A 23,520-nucleotide genomic window follows, 5' to 3' on the forward strand; every position below is an offset into this window, starting at 1 on the left:
CACAAATAAGATTCAAAAGCAATTTGAGATGAAATTACTTTCATGATCTGTAGTAGGGTTGACTGGTACGTACATAGGTATTTTTTGAGCCAATGGACTTTAGTTAATTTGTACACAAGTTTATGACTGAATTGTTACTTATCGATCTCAACTAATTACAATGTTCAGAGTGAATGTTAGTCTTATTCTGGTTTGCAAGAATGCCGAAGTCTTTTGGCGAGTACCACAACTTCTTTACCATAAAGGTAGAGTTGTACCAAACCTGGATATATTCTAACATTACCTTCTTCAGCACGCTCAAATTGACATGCAAAGCCAGCTCAGTCTTCAGCTTGTCAGGCAGCAGGCCTAGGGCGGTGTTGATGTCGCCGCCTCCCTGGATGCGCCCGCGCGACCACGAGTAGTCGTACCAGCGGAGGACCCTGCGCTTCATCCCTCCAGGGACCTGAGGAATTGAAGGGCGTCTTAGAAATTCCTTCGATTTCAAATAGTGAGCATCCTAGTAGTACCACAGGTTTTCGCAGGATATATCAGGGAACTGATGAGCTGAGAGCAAGCAGGATTAGGTTGGATACATCTGCCACCTGAGGAGTTGAGCGTTTTATAGAAGCATCCAAATTAGTGAAAAGCACATACTTAGGAGGAGTTTGAAAAAGGATTTCCTTGCGGATCCCAAGACTGTCAACAACAACAGTCAAACTTTCCTCCGGCCGGGACAAAGTTGGCCTTCATTGGTTGGGTCCTTATTGGCGGTCAAAGTGTAGATCCTGGCTACACAGGAGTAGCAGTGGTGGGAAAGAAAGTCCCATAGGTTTTGTTGGATATCCTAGAGACCTGAGGAGTTGAGTCCAAACTCTAATAGAGAGCAGCTAGGTTGGATGCACCTAGAATCTGCAGAGTTTAGTGTTTTATGAAGCATCCGAATTCTAATAGCAAGATTGGATTGTAATCGCAAATTGAGAGCAGGATTTGGTTGGATACATTTTTGGGTAAAACAAACTTGTTAATTTCCAGACTTGCAATATCCTTCGCTTCAGCCTCAACTTTCTACTTACCTTATGGTGTCTCATGTACGTTTTGGCGCCATCCAACAGCCGTTCGAACTCCAGCCGGTTGGCGTTCCTGTTCGTGATGACGTTGCCCACCTGCCCGACTATGGTCGCGAATATGAACACGCCGATCAGGTAGCTCACGATTGTGAACACGTATCTGTCGGAGAGCGAAATTTTGAGAGCCATAAGTTGATCTTCTGACGGCGAATAACAATGTAAATCGTCGTGGCCAGTAAGAATCGAAGATTTTTAAGCAAAGAATTACGTCTAATGCTGCTTTAAATTCACGCAAATCTTGGGCCTCTTATGAACAGTCCTTTGGCATGGTAATTTATGGCAAAAATCTCCGATGCCTACTTAATCGCCAAAACGATTTACATGCAGTTCATTTTATGAAGGTCTAAAAAAAGAAGAGCAGGAGAGTGAAATTTGTATGCCATTACTTTTTATTAAGTCTTCCTGTTAAAAGGATATTGATAGACAAATGTTATTCGTATCATTTCATGGCAAACGACATAAATGAAAATTAACACACAAGACACACAGATATTTTATGTTCTGTATTTTTCCTAAATTGAGATTTTAGATTTACTTGTAAAATAATTTTGAATGTAATTGCAATTAATTGTAAGTTAAGTAAGTGGGTAGATACACTTGTATTAAAATCACCTGAAAATCAGTTATAATAATAATCAATATTATGGCTAATAAGTAAGTTACCTAGATAAAATTCTTACAAACTATTTAACTTTAATAAATGTGTTGCAAATAAAACTTAGGACTCCACAATAAAAATCTTCAAAGATTTATTACTAAAAAAATATTTAAAGAGCATCAATGACAAAAATAAATCGACTAAATTAAAACAAAATAAAGAGTGCAAAGTTTTCGAACAGTTGCGGTAAGACAAAACACCCCAAAAAACAATTGAACGACGAGCGACTGACAAAAATGGCGGTTTCAACAAATGAAGGCTGTTCGAAAACTTTCGGAAATCCCGTCGATCCATCGATGAGTAACAAATAAAATGAACAAATAAAAAAACAGTTTCATGGTCAAGAACTTTTGTATTGTTGTTACCCTCAAGTCGCTGCGAGCGAACAGCCTCCAAATTTCTGCCGCCAATTTTATATCGGCTGTTTTCGTTCCACAGATATTGATTGTGAGTAGATAAAGTTTACAATGGTGTCATATAACTTTTGTTTTTTGTGCCTTCGCTTTCACGGTTTGCTTTCAGCCACAGCGGAATATAAGCTTTATTGGGACAGAATACAGTATTATGAAATTTTGCGTGAGATTCCATTTATGAAATTGCTTTTTCTCTTTTTTTTTTCAGCCAGGAGTAGTAGAGCACGCATTGTGCCAGGAGGGAAATCATTCTAATAAAATTATTGTTTATCCCCTTTATAATCTGTGATAATAAGGTCTATAACTCATCAATTATTAAACCCTGAAAAATATGTGTGGAAAGAAAACAGTATTCGTATAATGGAGTAAATAAATTAAGTACTTATAAATTGCGATTGGTCAGATCAATTCGCTATTGGACTGTAGGTGATTCCGAGTAAAATAGTGGGTAGATATCGAATCGGCGTCAGTTTTCCTTGACCTACTTTAGTTAGGTCTGTCTATGATTAATTCTGTCTTTTGTTTTGTATATTGCATGGGCAAGTTTGGTCGTTCATAGGCCTTATTGACGTGGTGTAATATTAAATACCTAATTAATAAATTAATACGTTATTAGTTCCAATGAATTAGGTCATCTTTACGAAAGTTTATCAACCTGTAAGAAATATTATTGGTAATTAATCCCTTATTGGTTTTAATAAATTAAATGTAAACGGACCACTTCGTTATAATAATATCTAAACCATTAATTTGGCTGTCAATTTGTCAAATACCCATCAAAACTCTTTGAAGCTACCAATCAAGGCTGTTTTAAATTCAAAACCACTTCGCAAGTTTAAACGAAGTGCCTAAATTGCTGATTTGGATGAAAAAGGTATCAATTCGACTTGTTATTTTTAAAACGGAGTACTAATAAAAAGGGTTTTAATGGTAAAAAATGCTTTTAATTAACTGTGTAGGTTTTCAATATCCTATATCATTTTCATGTGAGTAAAAAATAAAAGTGGTCGAAATAAAGTTCAAGTTCAAAGTTATACAATTAGGTAGACTGTGTTTGTCCTATTTGGGAATTGAACCCAGAACCTTACAAGCCGGGAGAGTATCTCCTTCATTAAACTAGACCTTAGATTGAGTCTAAGGCACCTGAAATTCTCTAACACAAGTTTTAACCCAAAAAATTACTTAAAATTTCGTTGTTGCCAATTTTTGTAAAATGAATATACCTACATTTTCTGTTATGTTCTGCGAGGTTTCGCATGCATGAAAAAAAATGGAATGACTGCGAACGTGATAGCGTTTCAAAAAAGGCATCCTTTCCGCACGTGCTTTCATGGCCATATCGAAAATTATTTTAACGCAGAATAAAAATATTTTTTTTTGTTTCTCATGGGAATATGGATTTACCGAGTTACCGTTATTCGTTATTCTAGCATTGACGTCTTGAGCTATATCGCCTTGTAGACCTTGTCTATTGCCTTCAATCCCGGATTAAGATTTATTACTGCTCAACTGGGGATGGATTACAGGTAATAACGATATTGATGGCTGGCCTCGAAGATTGGAGCTGTGTTTACTATTACTACCGAAACAAAATGTAGTACATAGGTACACACGTGAGTAAATACGATCCTTTATTAGACGTAGGCAATCTTGTAACTCAATAAGGGCAACTAACATTAACGTAGTAGNTGTAGAACTCTCTACGGTCAAAACAATTTGAGATAACCTAACTATATTTGACGACATAGTTAAAATATGAGATGAAAATTCAGACTACGAGTATAATAGAATTTTTTGTATTGTCTTATGTACAAAATTGAAATCTCAGTAGTTGTGTTCAATGGTTTAATGCGAATATCAAAGTTCCTCAATCCGTCTGGACAGGTAAATCTTCCATTTACCCTTATCAGGGAGATCAGAGGAGACTATGCCTGTTTTTACCGATAATCCTTAAATTTTAAGTGACCTCTATAAAAACAAAATTCCTGTGATGTGTTATCATAGGAATCGCTTAAAATTTGGTATTGATGGTAAAAGCGGACATAAATAACCAGAAAAAGTTGAAGCAGTTAGTGACTTTCAACCACTGATGTTTAGTTTCAGAACCCAGCTCAGACCCATTCGGTAAAAGCATTTCTTCAGGAATCATTACGAGTATCATATTGCTAAACTTTTCTACTGTTCCTACAGACAAATATTTAAGCATCAGTGAGTAAGTGCAGTCATGTGCAAGTCACAAGCTCAAAACTTCATCGATACGGTCGTTAATGGACCAACTTGTGATAGGTTCCACTTGTAAGTTCTTGTACTGGAAAATTGTCCACGATCACTAAAACCGTAGCTTCATTAGCGATGTATTTGTAATTAATCCAATGACCGCACTTTTGTAAAGTTTTAATTGATTGTGTTTCAAATTACAGTGTTGCAAAGTTTTAGGCTTTGTTTTGTTTAGGTGTTTGAAAGCTTTGAACAGAAAAACTTATTTAATCGATTAATATTATTTTTCGAGACTTTGCTATACTTAGTTAAGTTGTTAATTTGTTTATGTGGTAATTTGAGAAAATTTTAAAAGGAAGAATTATTAATTCTAATTATAACCCAAAATAAATCAGGTTTTAGGTAACTTTTACTTATCATTTACGTTACTAGAGAGCAAAAAAGTAAACTACATACATAGGATAAGTAAACAATAATATAGGTTTTTGTTTCCAAATACGATAACTAGCTAGCTAAGTCTAATTTGTAATCTCAGTGTTTAATTTGTGACCATCATCTATTCTTACATTTTATTTAGACAGCTTTTAAAGTACCTTCACTTTCCAAGAAAAATCCTGTAATCTTATTTACCGTCCTTTCCCAAGGAACAGTGTCTCTGAGATTAGGTTGTAAATTGAATTTTATTTGCACTAAGAAGGCTTTAAAGGAGTTTTAGTATTGTCCCCACACTCACTTTGTTGGTACACGGAACATTTAAAAGTAGTTAATACTATCGTCGGATGCGGCAGCACTTTGCTCTTAAAGCTCAGACCACACTGTGGTCGTAACTACAGTATAAAGTTTATTTAACTCTGTAAAACAAATTAACAGATATATTAGAGGTTGGAATAAACAACAACATAGCACACTTCTATAGTTTACATTTAATGAGAACTAGTAGTGACTAATAAGTAATNTTCATTATTGAAAATCATACAAACTTTTTCTTTTAATTTAAAGCGCGTTACCGACCAAAAATGCTGTGTTTATAAAAAATAAAATTTTATATCGCTAATAATATGAGAAATAGTGGGCATTTCATCCAAACTTCTGTGTTTATAAAAAAATAAAATTTCATATCGCTAATAATATGAGAAATAGTGGGCATTTCATCCAAACTTACATAAGTAAATACTCACTCTATTTTACAGCCTATAATATTGATACATATTTTCCAGCTTTCAGTATCTTTCTTTTTATAAAAATGCATGGTTCAGCGATTTGAACGTGATTGTAACTGTCAGATATAATATAGTTAATTTCGAATTTAAAGTATTTGCTTAAAAGCATCCAATTTCCGGGACAAACTTGACCTTCACTGGTTGGGTTTTATTTGGGACGCCGTTTGTAAAATGCGGAGTCATACAATTTGCCTGGGACAGATACACAGGAGTTGCAGCGGTGGGAACGAGAGGTGGGAATAATCCGGGGTTCCAATTCATTGGCGCTTCTTTTCCAGCTGCGTTTCGTTTTTCATTCCAGCTGAGGTGTAAATGCGCGCAAGCCGCAAACAAAGACAAAACAATGGATTTAATCACTTTCCATTAAAAGTCCGAAAACCTTATTTTTTCACTAAAACACAGCAAATGTTAGTATAGCCTGACCAGGAACATAAAACCCTGGCATNTAAGTAATTCATTTCATGAAAATCACACAAACTTTTTCTTTTAATTTAAAGCGCGTTACCGATCAAAAATGCTAATTTATTAAAAAATATTTCATATCGCTAACATGAGAAATGATGGGCAGTTCATCCAAACTTACATAAATACTCTTTGTTATTGATACATAATTATTTGTTACTTTTTGTATCTTTTTTCTTTCTTTTTATAAAAATGCTTGGTTCAGCGATTAAAACGCGTAAACGTGACTATGTAGGTACTCGTTAACTGTCAGATAAACCATTCATTAATATATTTCCGGGACAAACTTGACCTTCACTGGTTGGGTTTTATTGACGGTCAAGCTGTAGCTCACACGTGTTGCAGCAGTGGGAACGAAAGGTGGGAATAATCCTGTAATAGCATACACTCTGCCCCATCTAGGGGACATAGGACCATAAGTCAAGCATACACTAGTGTGGTCCCCCCCTTAGAAATTTATCGAGACGTGCACACGCTTTAACGACGTTAAGAGTTTAATAAAATTCCCTCACTAGGCTTCCGCTTACGTGATGGAGCCATTGTCAAGAAAGTAGACATCAGACTATACATTTTTGTAGCATAATAGCACTTATTGCCACTGTTTAAGATGGTCTAGTGTTTACCATCATGACATGTGCTAAGTATACTTACGCATGTATTCACATCTTGGACGGATTCACATACATTACTATGAGGTCTCACAGTGCGCGTGGACGCACAGGGTGACACACGAACCAATCACAGAGCTCTATTCAACGCTGTGTATGTAAAACATAGTAGTTAATTAGGTAAGAATAAGAGTTGAACTTGGGATAGATAATCATGAAACCTTTTTGGGTTTATAGTAATCGTTTTAGGTAAGCTATCGTTACGTAAATATCACTTGCGAGGAATTACGGTATCATGTCCTTTCAAACATATTTTTCCAGCCTTTTAAATCAGCAAACAAAGGTCAAAGTTTTAAACTTTAATCGGCTTATACAAGACCATTGATGGACGTAATATAGGGTTTTCCTTATTGTTGGCCTCCAGGGGATCGCCATAGCCTTAAATAGGTCATCGGTCCACTGGGTTTACTATCTCTCTATCTACCCGTGACACTTTTTTTGCATTTTTATTATTCATCTTCGGATATTCGATATTTGTGCTCTCTAGTGACTTTTTTCTTTTGCTCAATACATTTTTAACGAAGGTGAAATGTGATAAAAACGAGAAAAGAAAATTGGATTATTTTCTTCATAAAATAGTAATCTTGTAACGTCATGTTACTATGATAGTTTGACGATATTAGTTTTTACCAAAATCTTTTTTGTTTCGTTCTCAATACTCGCTATAAATTGAGTATCTTCTATATATAAAAGAAAGTCGTGTTAGTTACTTCACTTATAACTCAAGAACGGCTGAACCGATTTAGCTGAAAATTGTCAGGGATGTAGTTTAGAGCCAGGAGAAGGACATAGGATACCTACTTTTTATCCCGTTCGAAATTAAAAAAAAGTCTGCTTATTTATTGCCATTAAGGCGGAACAAAGTTCGCCGGGTCAGCTAGTTGTTTATAAAAACAATAATGTAAAAGTGGTATGATAAAATCAAGTAAAATGTTTCAATCGATACTGTCAAAAGTTATAAAATATCGTTCCCAAGTTACCGTTCCCAATCAGCCTGTGCCTGAGCAATGATATAGCCATTACCGATATAATCTTTTGTCTTTTACTTAACTTGGAGGGGCGCTAATGCGCCATTAAACAAGTTGTTTGAATTTCATTAAAATTCATTTTAATGAGAGGCCCGTGGCGCCATCTGTTGGCGCTTTTCCACGGTTTGCGGAGCGTGGAAGAAGGAAACACACAGGGACGTATTTGTTTCGAACTTTCTAATTATTTAGGCCCGATTCGACCAAACTTTTAACCAAGAATAACTTCTGGTATAACTGGAACATGGACAGTTTCAGTATGGGAAATATGGCAAAAAGACAAGTTTATTCTGAGATTATTATTTACTCTTATTTGGTCGAATTCACCCTTAGAGTGAGAATATTGTGCCTGTACCAATTTACATATAACGAAGTAGATATTAGGCTTGAATTTTTAAAAGCATGGTTGACGATTCCATGTGAAATTCGTTTATATAACATTTAGCCTGATCACGACTTTCCATCAAGTGCGATGCAGGCCAAAAGCTTCTAAAAGAAAAGATTTATTACTCAGTTTTCTCTGTCATAGTGAACCCAAGTATTTTTGTAACATTATCAAGAAAAAAAATTCTTGATATCTTATAAAGAATGATCAAACGAATGCCCGTATACATGCGTTCCAGTGAAGATTCCTATGTGTTTTATCACTCAGCCCGTTTAGGTTTTCTTAAAGGTCAAAGGGTCCCGTTTCAGTAACATTCCTCAATCCTCGTTCTTTTCATCCTTTCGCATTATTTGGGTCGCTTGTTTTCTCTTCATGTGGCCAATTAGTTACAATTATTCTATATCGAATACGAATTGACGAAAGCTTTACGTAAAAACTAAAAATAACCAGAATCGTGATATACAGTCAGCGTCATATAGTTCGTGATACTCATAGCAGCCAAAAAGTTCGCAACACGTCTTTGTTACAATTGGAATAAGGTCGCTGACTTTACCTAAGGCGGCAGCAACGTATACGTATTTTGTGTAGAAAAATCGGCTCTATTACAAATACATAAAGTACTGGAGTTCTTAGCATGATGTATGTACCGTCATCTGTACAGTCTTCACCTCATCAGACTGTTCATTTTTGCTCAAAATAGCATCATTCTATTACAACCAATATTAATGCCAAATTGTTCATCACGATCTGTTCCTATTCGGTACGATCGGTTTTTCCTGTCCCCCTAACTAGTATCATCAATCATTAATTACATATTCTATGGATGTCCACAGAATATAGGGTTTTTCATTCATGTATAGATGTCCCATCGATCACCTTCTGCGATTCATAGCGTTTTGTGGTATTTGAATTCTTTATCGTGTCATATGGCCAGTCAGGCAATCGGTATACATTCAATTCTAATTGATAAAGTTACGTAATAAATGGCATTTGGTAGTTAATATATTTTTTTACAATTAATTTCATTGAATCGAGGTCATGATTTAATATAACAACAAGATGGCTTTGACCGAGAAACACAACAGCTGCGACAGCTGAATACCTAACAGATCAACAATTTTTGTAATGAAAATATTTTAGAACGTAAAATTTCACATACATAGTTTTTTTACTTCTCTCTCTCCAACCTTTCTATTCATAATACGATATAAACAACAATAATTGAATACTTATTGGTCAAGTATTTTACCTAAGAAGCGCAGCATTAGACGTCCGTAACAACACTCGTATAAAATTCTTTCAAACTTTCGGTTCAATGCTTTGATCTCCTGCACCGCGCAAATGAAAAACCGATGGATTCAGCCAACTGACCCCATGTCCGACCCTGGTTAATGGTCTGTGGATCAATGTGAAACCCTGTTTTACATTTCCTATTCTTTTTCGTCTTCTTTTTGTTACGGTTTCTTGTAATATCTTTTCATATAACTATTTGGGACTTGATTCCTCGGGGGTTTCTTCATTAATCTTATAATTTTTAAAATTTTGAGCAAAACGGCCACTGATGATTGTTTATTTTGAAACATAATGTTTTTATAATATTAGTATGAGTATATGAAAACTTCAGGACCAATAACACAAAGTTTTATTCAGTTAAAACGGCTGAAAAACTTTGCTACAACTTAATAAAACTTTTGATAGATAGTCTCAAACGATCGACTCATTTTTCCTTTAATAGTTAATGCATTTTGCGATCCCCTTTCATTAATATTGAAAGTTAAGCTTATAAGTATTATTGAGTTAAAACGGTTGAACAAATTACTAGTTATTAAAACTTATAATTAGAGAGCCTCGAACGCATATCGACTCTGTTTTTTAAATAGTTACTTCATTTTGTGATTCTCTTTCATTATTATTAAAAGGATATTATGTCTTTATGGAATTTATTCGGTTAAAACTTTTGAAAATACATGCTTTTTAATGAGCCTCAAACTAATATCAACTCTCTTTTTTAATAGTTTATGAATATTACGATCCCCTTTCATTCTTAATTAATTGAAAGGGTAATTTATTTCGTTAAAACTATAGAAAAAATGCTACGAGTATAATAGAGAGCCCAATGCCCGTTTTCACCATCAATACCTAATTTTTAAGTGACCCTTATGAAAACAAAATTCCTGTTATGTGTTACCATAGAGGCCACTTAAAATTAGCGATTGATGGTGAAAACGCGGGCATAACTAATATCGACTTCGAACTCTTCGACCCTCTTTCATTAATAATGGAATATTATGTCTAAACTATAAGTACTGTCGGGGTTTCCCGTCCCGTTACTTTTCCCAGTGACCCCGCGTTTGACCTCCGATGGTTTATGACGACAGGGGTCCTGGCCGTAACTTACAGACGAGTATAGAGGATAGTCCAGACTCCATGATGTTATTTATTGAGCCCCTCCCACCCTTATATTGCCAGGGACAGGTGACGGCCGTTTATCATCTAACAATCGGAGATAGGCCTTTAAGCATTGTCTGTTTATTTTCCGTGCTTTTTAACAGAGAAAAATGTCCGATGTTTTTCGAAAGCCACCGCCAATTTTTGTTCAGATTTCCTTCCTTTAAAATAGGCCATTTTTAAGCCATTTGAGGTCACTTGATTAAACTTTCAAGATAGCTTGACTCATCACCATTTGCTTGGTTAGTAAGTGATGAATAGTCAATGATCTTCGTCGTGCTTAAAGTTGACTGATCAGATTAATCGGGTCAGTTATTAATGGATGCTATAATATCGAATATCTAATTATTCGGAATTAGGTAAATGTAAAATAACGTCTTATGATCTGCAAACTGATGAACTTTCTTGACAAAATATTATGCCATTGTTGCCGAGAACTTAAATTCCAAACTTCATCTTTTCAGCTTTCAAAGTACATGTTTGTATTTCACGCTCCAATACAAGCAAACATTAAACTGCTACCCAAGACTGCTACCCATACCCGAGTGTTTACAAAATCTTGTTCCTTGTTTTCTCATATTTGCTTGTTGTTTCCTTGTTCGGATAAAGGACGTAGCACACTTACCCACCGGGAAAGGGATCGTAACCGCATCAACTCGAGGCGGTCAGTATTCTTTGAATGATACTCCATACTGCAACGCACACTTACCCGCACAGTAACGTTTATTTATTTTATTTATTTATTAATGCAAAACACTTGTAAGCTTACAGAGCAGGTCCAAAGCGCTTACAAGCTTAAAAATAAAATAAACATATCATAGGTACACTTAGGCCACAAATAAAATAGGTACATGCAGTTTATAAATTAAATGGCCCATAATGTTCTAATTTTAAGAACATAATGGATGCAATAAAATACGACGTAACGTTGATGCCTCGAGGTGACAGCGCGCGAAGGGCGATGACAGCTCGCGAAAAGCGATACGGTGTTGATCCCTTTCCGAGTTGATAAGTCTGCTATGACCTTAAGTCGGTCAGCGACTGAAGGAAAAATTCAACAAACTCCATCGGTCCAGTTATGCGCTCAAGAGATAAAAGATGAAAATTTTGGTATAAACGAAACGTAACATCGATTTTGAAGAGGGTATCTTCTAGTTACAGCTTCACACTCAGTGGCGTGAGTTTTGCTTCTGACGTCTCATTTGATGCGTGAAATTCTAAGAAACAAGTATCGGGTGTCTGGAACAAAGGTTCTCAAACTGTTCGTGTTGAAAGATTTCTCACAGAGATGCCACACGAGCGTTGACATTGCATTTTGACGGCGCTGCGGCGACTGTTCTACAAATGTATTTTTTATGCAGAAAAAGGCAGGTATTTGACCGCAATCACACCTGATGTTAGGTAAGATGCAGTCTAGAATGGTAGGTATAGATGACCCACGCTAAAATGTCCCACAAAACTCAATGACAGGGGGGCGCTACCATCGTTCAACTGTATGGTTTCCAACATCACAAAAATCGGAACCAGCGATCCGGTATTGACGGTGGCGCCTCACTGTCAATGTCATGCATAGGACAGTTCAGTATTTTGGAACTATACGTACCTATAGTTCCAAAATACTGGACTGTCCTGTCGATGACATTGACAGTGGGGCGCCACCGTCAATACCGGATCGCTGGTTGGTTCAGATTTTTGCCATGTTGGAAACCATATAGTTGAACGATGGTAGCGCCCCCCTGTCATTGAGTTTGGCGGGACAGTTCAGCGTGGGTCATCTATATAAATCTGAACGACATGCTACACGATCCTTCAAAATGACGTGCAGTACGTCGTAGAATTTTTTTTAATAACGAAGGTGCCAGCTGTCAGTGTCAAAGACTGACATACCATTTACCAACGCTGCGACGTCGGAGTGGAGAGCAAATGTGTTGAAATCGCGCTGCGTCTTCGCAGCGAAGAAGCCCGTATGGCATCTCTTTTAGACTACCGTCTATAAAAATTCTAACGCAATTTTATTACCCAACGCAAACACGTTTTATTTCGCTTTGAAAATGAAATACTGCTCAAAGCGTTTTCCTTGTAAATAAATTGCTTGGTTAATGCTTTTGAAGTAAGTAAATAAAGCATGTTGTAGAGAACGGTTGACAATATTTGGGTTTAGTGTCGTGTTGTATAACAATTTTACAGGTTTAAAGGATTGTTACCGAAATAAAGGACCTCAGTTTTATTTCAAGAGACTATTAATTGTATTTTATGTAGAAATACCTGAAAAGTGAAAATACTAGACTATTTTATAAACTTTGGACATCGGTGACTCAATTATACCTACTTTTTTATTTGGATAACGAGAAATAACTTAGTTACATAACTTGTTAGATATTTCTTCAGGTACAGTCACGGAATGAAAAGGTTCGTCAGTTTTCAAAATGATTCCTTCAACGAATCGCGAGCACATATTACCTTTTGAAACTATGTTACAGAATTATCTCGAGTTAGAGAAAATCATCTTTAACTGTTCGTCAGTAAAGTTCAAAATTATTCAGATCAAAGTTGTTTGACGATTTATCTTGTCAAGAAGATTATTATGATTGATAAACTAAAACCTTCTTGTTGGTTCAAACTGCCATTATTATTTCTTATAGATAAAAAAAAAATATTGTCAATTGGTCAATGTCATCATTGCATTGCACTGATGGGATAGAAAAATAAACAAGTAAAACCTTATTCGTTAGCAAACGTCATATTTATTTAAATGTTAGCAGCACTGTTTCTTGCACTGTTATGTTGGCAGGTTTGACTCTCACAGTACCTAGTGCAAGCGAAAACCGACACTAAGGTGACGAACCTTTTCATTCCGCGACTGTACATTTTATTATGTTAAGTAGTTAGATATACCTAATACGATACGTGATAGAATTTCGATTAAGAGGATCGATAATACATCTACTGACTATTTCAGTTTTTAGATGGTTTCATAATTTTATTGTGGTATTTTTTTATTGTCTAACGAACCAAGTAAAAGTAGAAGAGGGTTTACCAATTGATGACTTTAGCTTCAAACGAGAAAAGTGAAAGTGACCCCTATGTCCTCCAACGAAACGCTTTAAAGTATGTCCCCTAAAAGCACCCAAAGTCATTTCACGAGCTTTCCCCTGAATTTGCAAATGCAAGGCTTTGAAAACTCATAATTTGGCTGTTTAAACTTCGGAACCCAATAACGTTCCACCACAATCTTCGTTTCAGACACTTGCGAACTGCTGCCGTATAAATCTCTGGCCATTAGTGATGTGCCAAGTTGAGTTGAAGGGCTTATCGATATTCAGGGTCTCGATACAATCGAGTGTTCTTATGTTGAAGAGTTTCTTTTTTGGAGAAAGTGAAGCACAATTTCTGAGACTGTTTCAGAGTGCTAAGTACGATTGTATTAAATGAAAATGGGGGCGGTTTTTTTATATTCCTCAAAGAGGAAGCTCTGTCAGAGTGTCTCTGTCTGAACCTGTCAGAGTTTCTCTTCACATATTTATATTTTATAAATGATTTGGTATTACAGTTGAGATCGTTTTCATAAGCAAGTCATTTTCGCTGTTGATCGTAAAAATGTACTATGCTTTATGCCTTGTGTTTGTACGGCACATCGTGTATAGTACGGCGTTTCACACGATGTAAAAATGTTGTTACGACTACTCAATTTAGTACTCTTCAGTCAATGATGATGATGAATGACGTTATTATAGACAGAGTCATCCTATGATCCGACCAATCATAATTGATTTCATCAAGCGTTGAAATAATACTCAAACGTATAAAACCGACCTACTTTTTAAACAAACTGGATGTTCAATTTAATCGAATAGAATCGAATGAACAGTCAAATGGAGCGATAGCACATCGCTACCGGCCATTTAATTAAAACAGATTTCGTACACAATTCTGCGAGATTACCATTTTATCTGCTATAATGCTGCCTGTTCTCGGTAAATTCAGTGCGCTCGGACATCTTCTAAGGCAGATTTAAATAAATTAGCATTTTTTATTTCAATCCATTCATCATTTCAATCCATAAACGACTCTTATTGATCATAATTTTGATTAGTTCGTCTCTCCTTTGGGCAGGAAAAGTATTACCAATAAAGCATTAAACCAATCGTCTTGTACTATTTAGCGCTTTTGTTCTGTTGGTAGTTAAGTAATAATAAAGAGTTATTTTATAGGGAGTACGATATGTTTGTGATAAATATTAATTTAAAATGATGATAGGTACCATCGGCAACAGTGTTAACTATCCATTGCCTGTCATGTCGTCTCGTTCTATCGCAAAGAATCACCATTTGATGAGAGTGAGAGCAAAAACGGAAATGGATAGTTGACAGTGTAGCCGTGTGTACGTCTAATGAGGAGGTACGAGAGCAATGATAAGTGTTAAAATTATAAACGTATTTATGAATACGTGTTAACATGCTTATTTTTGATTAAACACCAACACAAAAACTATAAACGTACCTACAGAAAAAGTTAGCAAGGATTATAATAAAATGATTGAGAGTTGATGACGTAATCCTCTCGTTCCCTCATCGATTTGTATCGTGTCAGCTTTAAAAAGCTCCCTGTTCCAGATCTATACAGAAATATTTACTTTGTACGAAAAAACAGATCACACGCGAGGTGAACTCAAACTGTCGGGTATCTCAATATACAGGTTATTGGATGTCAAACTTCTTGTGAATATTGAAAAACCCACATCTTGCGTGCGGTATTTGATATTTCTTATTATACCCTCCAGAGACTTATCGGCGCTTCACAGAGGTTTGATGGGTTAAGAATAATTTTAGGAGATACAATACAAGCTAAAGTAGGTCACGGTCCGTTTTACCAGTAAGATTAAGTTCGGTTCAGCAATTTTCAATTTTGTACAAAAATCAAAGTGTAGTGTGAAGAAAACCATATTATGTGCTCCTAAAATATAAAACACTTGTGACATTGGTGTCTAAGAAAAAAAGAACGAGACATAATACCTACTAGTGTTCTTTAATTTTACCTAAACTTACAAAAAGACTAAAAATAGATGACCACAGATCATTCCTTTGCCTTTTTTAACTTTAAAAAGTAACGACCATCGCCATCCTTCGCCCTGAAGCCTTATAATTATTAAAAAAGTAAACCACCCTGTTATCTGTGCCATAAAAGGCCTTGTGAGAAAATTAAAAAGTGAACCACCTACATTATCTGTGCCATTCGAATTTCAAAAAGTAAAACGTCATTGATCTGACCAATCGCGTTGCGAACGTACCCTCGGTTGGATCGGAACTGTAGTAGGCGCGACTTGAGTCCGCGGCGCGGCAGAAATTTGGGGCCTCCGTGTGTGCTAACAACAACCTTATTGTTAATACTACACTCGCGAGCAAAAATATGGAATCACCCTATTTAATCCGAGCGATCATAAGAACTAAATGACTAATAGAAGATCAATAAAAATGATACCATTTTAAAGGAGATATTATAAACTTAAAATTGATACCATAGATACATACAATACATAGTCATTCAGTTCTCAAGATCGCTTGGAACACAAAGGGGTGATTCCATACTTTTGCTCGTAAGTATAGTATGACCATTACAAAATATATCTTATATTATGTATTTGAGGTACTTGTATCAGAGTAAATACAAATGAGTAGGTCATCTTCATAGAAACGCACCGAGCGCGGTTTGTTTTTCGGCGCAACCACGACTGGCTCCCCGCTAATACCCGCTAAATTTTGTCAGTGCGTGCGTGCCGCATACGTGTTGGCGCGCTCACATACAAACCGCGCCCGTGCGTTTCTATGAAGATGACCTACTCATTTGTATTTACTCTGTTTGTATGATAAAAATTGCTACAACATAGAGAAATGTCGACTTGGCGTGACTTGGCGAAAGATATTTACTTAATTTTTAAACTAATCGCGTCGTACGTCTACATAATCGAAAATGACATACTTTTTATGATGTGTCAAAACAATGTTTTAGAAAGATGTAATATGACGTCATCCTTTATGTTAGTTATCAAAAAGCTTAGTCAAAAAGGTTGTAGAAATTGTTGAGTTCTTGAAGCAAAATATTCGAAGACATATTACTTACAGACTCGCCTTTTTATAGCATTTATTTAAAACGAAGATATTATTACAAAGTTTAATTCGTTACAATATTGCTAGTTTCTATGGACAAAGTAATCCTATAAGTTTAATTAAATAAATTGAGATAGACGGACGTCTACTGAATTTCTCGTGAAGTTTATGATTCAAGCTCAAGTTGTCAAACTTTGTAATGTAGGCAATGTAGAGAGGTTAGCATTGTTTGTAAGACACACGGGAATCTTGTAATTATATTTAATTTGAAATACTTGCTCAAGTAAATGTTTTTTCACAAAAATACGCCACACTGCGTGAAGTTTCCAGCTTGGTGGCCTATTTATAAAACAAATAATTACATTTGAAGGAGTTCTTCGACTACAACTTTATAAGAAAACTCAAATAAAAAGACTCAAACTCAAAGAAAAACGTTAGAGGATTCAAGACTAAATTGACTCAATAGTCAATACCTTATAAATATCAGTAGATTTCTAGTAAGAATAAAAAAAAGAGTTTATTGGGTATTTATTTTATTTTTGACGATGAACTTTTTTTAAATTTAATTATTGTTCTTATGTAATGATTGACATCTAATAGGTATTAATGAGAATAAATAAAAAATAACTTTTGTGAAAAGAAGTTTCTAGTAGTACGAGTATAGTTGTTTCGTAGCTGTAATTCGTAGTCGTAGACTACGTCGTAGCGCTATGCCGTAGTCACAGTCGTAGTCGTAGTTGATTGTAGCATTTCGTAGTATGGAAATTATTTTGATTATTGGTTATCTATGATTTTGCTATCGAAATCTTTGATAACAGTTGAAACCATGACAGTCAAAACCTTTTAATAAATTGATTTTAATACGTCTTCATTTAATTCTATTCTTCACTCATCCAGCCACAACCCGTTTGCGTTTCACAATGACATAACTAAATGACCATTTTTCATAAGGGCTTTCGAAAGGGTTTCGAAGCTCTTCTAATAGCAAGTCGTTAACAAACTTCTGTATTCGGGGTTTTAAATGATCCGCGGTTTTATTAATCATTAGGAAATACCAATTGGATTTCGCACCCGACTTAATGAGACAATTTCTCATTAAAACGAGCAAGCTTCGCCTGGAATTCTCATGATGGATGTAATGTACAACGAAGGACCAGACGGCTCACGTTATAAGAAAGATCGTTTATTAGTTTTGCTCGTCACAAAGGTATGGACTACAATAGCTAGTGGCGTATCGTGCCTGTATAAAAATTTGTTATACCATCCCATCTAACAAAAGTATAGATCATGAGACCCTTTTCATCTAAAAAAGGTCATTGTAAAATTATAGAACTTTCCTCGTTGCCTACATATCTAAAAAACCGGTAACCCGGGGGCCCCGTATCATTGATATAGATTGTTTCATCCACGAAGACGCGCCCCACCATTCTTCCGCTAATGTTTGAGTGTTATCGGTACACGCTAAATTATCCATTAGTGCGCACGCACACTACAATAATGACGCTCGGATTGCTCGGAGCCAACTTCCCGCACTCCGCGCTTCCCTCGACCAAATATTGGTGGGACGCGTCTTCGTGGATGAAACGATCTATGCCTACCATTGATACGACGATAACTACGTCCCTAATAATAGCATGAGTAGGTATTTGAATAACAATTGATAAAAACTCAATGCAAAGATGAACAAAGAAACGTAACGATTCGCACGTTGGCCCCCTTACAAAAATTGTGAATTTGAGAAAATACATTTTTGGCTGTCACATCTTTCAAGTCAATAAATGTACTCGGTGTTTCGTTATTAGAAGTAGAAGTAGAATATTGTATGTTATTAAAATTGATCATATTTTCTTTTGAGTAACATTATGTTACCTTTTGTGATAAAGGCTCAGTTGCTTATTGAAATCCTACGTAAGTACTTATGAAAGTAAAGAAATAAATTTTATTTAGCATTCATGTAATTACCTAATGTAAATTTTGAGGTTTTACCTCAATTTTTGATTTAAATAATATAAACATTTTATTTTATCAATACACATCATAATTTTCTACTGGATTCGTCATATTATTATTATCTTCAATGAAAAGTGAGAAAATGTTTGTGATAAGTAGTTAGTGTCTTTTTCCGTTCATCTGTAAAGTGCTACGCTATTATAATATTATGGCTTAACTTAATAATAAAATTGTAACTTCTAAAGCACCTACAATCCAAAATTAGACATTTAAAATTAACGGTGCCTGCTCGTAACTCCAGACACATGAAATCAAAACGAATTAGCCCGAGGAAAGACAAACTTTTTCGCAGAGTAATCGCGGGTAATCTTCTTAATTGAAAAAGCTCTGGCTCTAAACAGTTAGACTTAGAGCTAGTAAATGCCAGACGTACGCTATTTTATACAAGCTGTGTCTGCGCATGCTCCCAACATAGGTAAGATCGTGGTGCACCATGAAGGTTGGGTGCACGATGATGCACAGAAAAAAATGTTAGGTTACGCCGAACACTTATGAGGAACAAAATATTGTGTAAATTAAATAAACAATTTAGTAGTGAGCTAAACTTGTTTTGGTTATAGTTAACACTTAGTTCGCCAGTCACTTTTTTGTGTAAGCAATAACCAAACATTTTTTTAGTGTGGCTTTGGCAGCTACTTGTCTGGCAAAGGGTTGGAACGCTCAAAACTCTCAGGCTGATGAGGAAACAACTTCTAATTATTGCCCAACCTATTTTGGGAGCACGCGCTGAAAAAAATTTAGCTTTTATAAAATGACGTAGGTATGGCGTTCACTAGCTCTTGGTCTAAGTTTGATAGTAAACAGAGATGCTCAGACGGGTGTATTAACGGAATTGATACTTGGTTCGTCTGAGAGAGATAAGAAATAGACGAAACTTCAAATCTTGGACTAATTACTTTGCTTTTATGTTTTTTCTTTTGTTTTTGTTATATTCCTTTTGATCGCTGGTAGGTAGTAGCTTACTATCCGTTCGCTTTAAGTTTGCCGCCGGCGATATGACGTCACTCTAAGGGAAGCGTCTTTATCTATAACAAGTTTGTTAAATATATGTTTGTAAAATATTTTAAATATAGTTATATTTAAAATATTTTTTATTATTGATAATAATCGTGTATTTGCGTAAAATAAGACACATTAATTGCGTTTAATCGAGGTTGGGGGAGGGGACGCGTATTCCACAGACCGGAAAACATAGCGCGAACGGGTAGTATATTATTTTTCTATTTATATTATAGTTTTTTCCTATTATAGTAATAAACAATAAGGTCTGTTTTATTTATTTTGTGACTGAAAACAGTAGTTTATTATAAAATAAACCACAGCAATTAATCAATTTACACACAATTTGATTAGTGTTCTCCTTTAAATAAGTTCATGTAAAATACGAGTGAAACCTACCTACTTATTACCCACTAAAATAATAAAATGTTTTCTGAAAAGAGCTAGTAGCTGATAAATATCCAAATTCAATTAACACTACTTAAATAAAACTTGTGAGGATTCATCATAATATTATCTTTCTAGCAAAATTAAAAAGTAATAATTTGAATACGAAATTAGTGTCCTAATTTTGTATTTCATACAAACTCCAAAATTAAGCTATAGTATGAATATTTCAATCCTAACTAAAACATGAACTTTGAGCGTGTTAATTTGATTTCACTGTAAGCTCGGAAATGTTCAGTTCGAGCTTTAAGCTCTGTTTTTATTTCAATTTTAATATATTTCCATCGCAATTCAGTTCTAGAATTCTGCGTAGAATAATGAGTTCAGTGTTTTTCAATATAGTCTAATATAAACTTTTATAAAATGGTAATATTTATTATAATTTTCACTGGTTATAGTTTTACAACTAGTTTTAGATATTCAATTTTGGAAACAACTAGGTAAAATAAATTTCGTTTCCTTTGATTGATTACTTTAATGAAAATATATTTCACGATACGTATTATAAGGGCTCTCGCGGAAGACCAGTTTCTTGACAAGCCCTTACGAGCATGTCATGATAAATACAGAGCGGGGCCTATTGACATAGTGGTCCACTATTTTCTATATTCGTTTTGTGTTGTTATTGTTTATAATTTGTGCTTACTGTGATCAATAAAGTCTACTCTATTCTATTCTATTATGATTCTCTGTAACTGAAAAATATTTAACATTTATTTACAACACAACATGATGAATTATAATCTAATTTATTGATATTTCTATCTTTGTCACGAATACATGGTATGTTATATTATTCTCTCACTAATTTAAGGTAAATACAATAATAATTTAGACAGTAAAAAAATTCAAAATAATAAAGTTGCCTAAGTTTTGATGTACCTATTTTTATTTTGTTTTAGCACTTATCACGTAAATGAGCGTAATAAAGGCCGATGGTAATATGCCTCTAAATCATATCAGACATCATTATTTGTACATGTAGCGTATTCTTCGTGTACGTGCTTTGTGTCCGTAATACAAGAAATTCTCAAATACAGTCAAATACATCAATCTACCACAATGTTGTATGTTCAATTTGCTTTGCACTTTATTTGCAGGACCAGTACCTCTAGTACGAAAAACTTTCGAGTTCGTTTCGTTGCGTATTCAAAGTGTCATCGAAAAATTTTGTATGAAAAATTAAACAGCGCCCCCTATATTATAGCCGCCCTAGGGGGCGCTGTTTAATTTTTCATACAAAATTTTTCGATGACACTTTGAATACGCAACGAAACGAACTCGAAAGTTTTTCGTACTAGAGGTACTGAAGATCAAAATGAATTTTTATTTTGTGATAGGCTGATGTGTTCTCGAATATTTAAAGTAAGGATGGTTTAGAAAGTGACGTCATAGCTCGTTGTACCTTCACGTTTTGACAGATCAAAGTATCTCAATTGATTAGAATAGAAGAGAGTTTTCGGATATGAATCTAAAATTAAACGAAGAAATGCTTATTATAATAATACCTGTGACCCTGACCACCGGTAGCTTGGGCCCTGCTCCGCTACCAGCGGATTAACTATTTTTAAGTTTTTTTTTATAATGTATTTTTAGTTTTTTTATAATTTACATTGTAAAAAAAAATATTAAAAATAAGAAGGAAAATGAATAAAGAGATAATAATGTATAACAGAAGAAAAGGAACACACAAGGTACAATTAGGCGGTCTTATCGCTATGAAGCGATTATTTTAATATTATTTTAATATTTAGACATGGCTTAAAATTTTATTTTGTTTTTAATGTATTTTCAGCCCTAATTTGAAAATGTAATGTAATCAGGCCTCGTGTCACAGTAGTAGAAATACAATTTACAGCCAGTTTTATTTGTTTGTCTGGGACATGCGAATTTTCAGTCGTATGAGCAACAAAATAGCCGTTAAAATGACAAACTGCTTTATAAAAACGGTACATGAGCATGAAATTATTTTAATATTCGGTTATAACTATAAGTTTGTTTACGCGCAATTAAGGAGACTACATAAAAATATCGTAAAAGAGTCGCAATGTTTAATTAAAACAACGCATTCCAAAGAGTATTGCGATACAAGAGCCATCAACTTTCATTTGTCCTTGTATGTACAAGAAATTGTGTTAACAAAGGTCATAGTCACTTTAACCGAAAATATTTGGTGAAAATGAACTGGAAGTCGTTTATAATATTTGAAGCTCTTTATTTAGCGTGACAAAAATAAATGTCTGTAATTTTTTTCCTTTCTCTAATAAGGTTTCATAAACTGGGAATTCAAACTCTCAGAGGTTCACCAGTACGAAACACCAGGGTACATGGAACGATTATAGTGACTCGTTAGTTCTTGAGTGTGACAAATTCCATTATGTAACACACGTCATATTAGCTAACACCTAACATAAATATTTTTTTTTCTTACTATTGCGTTTCTAAAAACGTTATTTTATTTGAAAATTTGACTTTCTATCTAATTGGGTAGTTGACACCATTAACCTAAAACACAAATTGTTAAAAAAAAGTCAAAACCTGGCTAGTTTTTGATTCTGAAAAGTTCAAATTCAATTTTGAGTAGTTTTGAAATTAATTATTGAGGTCATTATACAACTTTTATTTGAAGTCACGATTTTACAGTTCATAAAAAGTATATCAAATGACTAGCACTGGTGTCAACTACCCATATTGAATTTTACTCTGGAATATTACGTGGTACATAAAATAATAAGTCTAAAGAACCTTAATCTATAAGACTACTCACTCAGCGTTGGTTTCTGGAGTCGGCAGGTCGCCGATGGTGGTGAGAGTCAGGGTCGACCAGTAGAGGGAGCCGAGGTACTTCCTGGTGAGGGTTGCGTAGTCACCAGGACGGTGGGGGTATGCCCAGTCACCCTGGAAGTATAACGCCTTTTAGTTCTTGGGGTTCTGTTCGTCAAAAGGAAAGGGACATGACAGGTTGACCAGGAAAGATAGTGAATTTGAGTTTTTAATGTTAGGTAGGTCAAAAAGGAAAATAGATACATTCATAGGATTACTCCGTTGTCTGTCTGTCAAAGCAAATAAGGGAATCAAAACCTAAAGGGAGTATATGGCCTATTTACAATGATGATGGTAAGAAGATAAGTAAAGGGAACCAGTTAGTGTTGTTATTTGTTTTTGTTTGTGGGCAAATAAAGATGAATTCTATATTATTTTACTCAGTATTTCTGCGCATATACTGAATCAGTGCCAAAGTTATGAGTTTGTTTACAGACTTTCATTTGTAATCCAGTGATTTGATTACACATCTTTATTCTGTGGTAGAGAAAGGTTAGAAGAATAGTGATATTTACCCGACTGTGCCAGAAGG

General features: G+C 35.0%; 1 protein-coding gene across 1 annotated transcript in view; it reads right to left on the reverse strand.

The window, feature by feature from the left end:
- Positions 1 to 23,520, reverse strand: part of Cngl (Cyclic nucleotide-gated ion channel-like) — a 184,034-nt gene that overhangs the window by 10,824 nt on the left and 149,690 nt on the right. The window contains 3 exon segments of the mRNA XM_028308815.1: positions 284 to 445; positions 1,056 to 1,209; positions 15,893 to 15,978. Of these exon segments, the coding sequence (XP_028164616.1) occupies positions 284 to 445; positions 1,056 to 1,209; positions 15,893 to 15,978 (402 nt within the window).

Source organism: Ostrinia furnacalis, unplaced genomic scaffold (genome assembly GCF_004193835.3).
Source record: "Ostrinia furnacalis isolate ACB-3 unplaced genomic scaffold, ASM419383v2 OfSCF2514, whole genome shotgun sequence".
NCBI classification, from domain to species: Eukaryota; Metazoa; Arthropoda; class Insecta; order Lepidoptera; family Crambidae; genus Ostrinia; species Ostrinia furnacalis.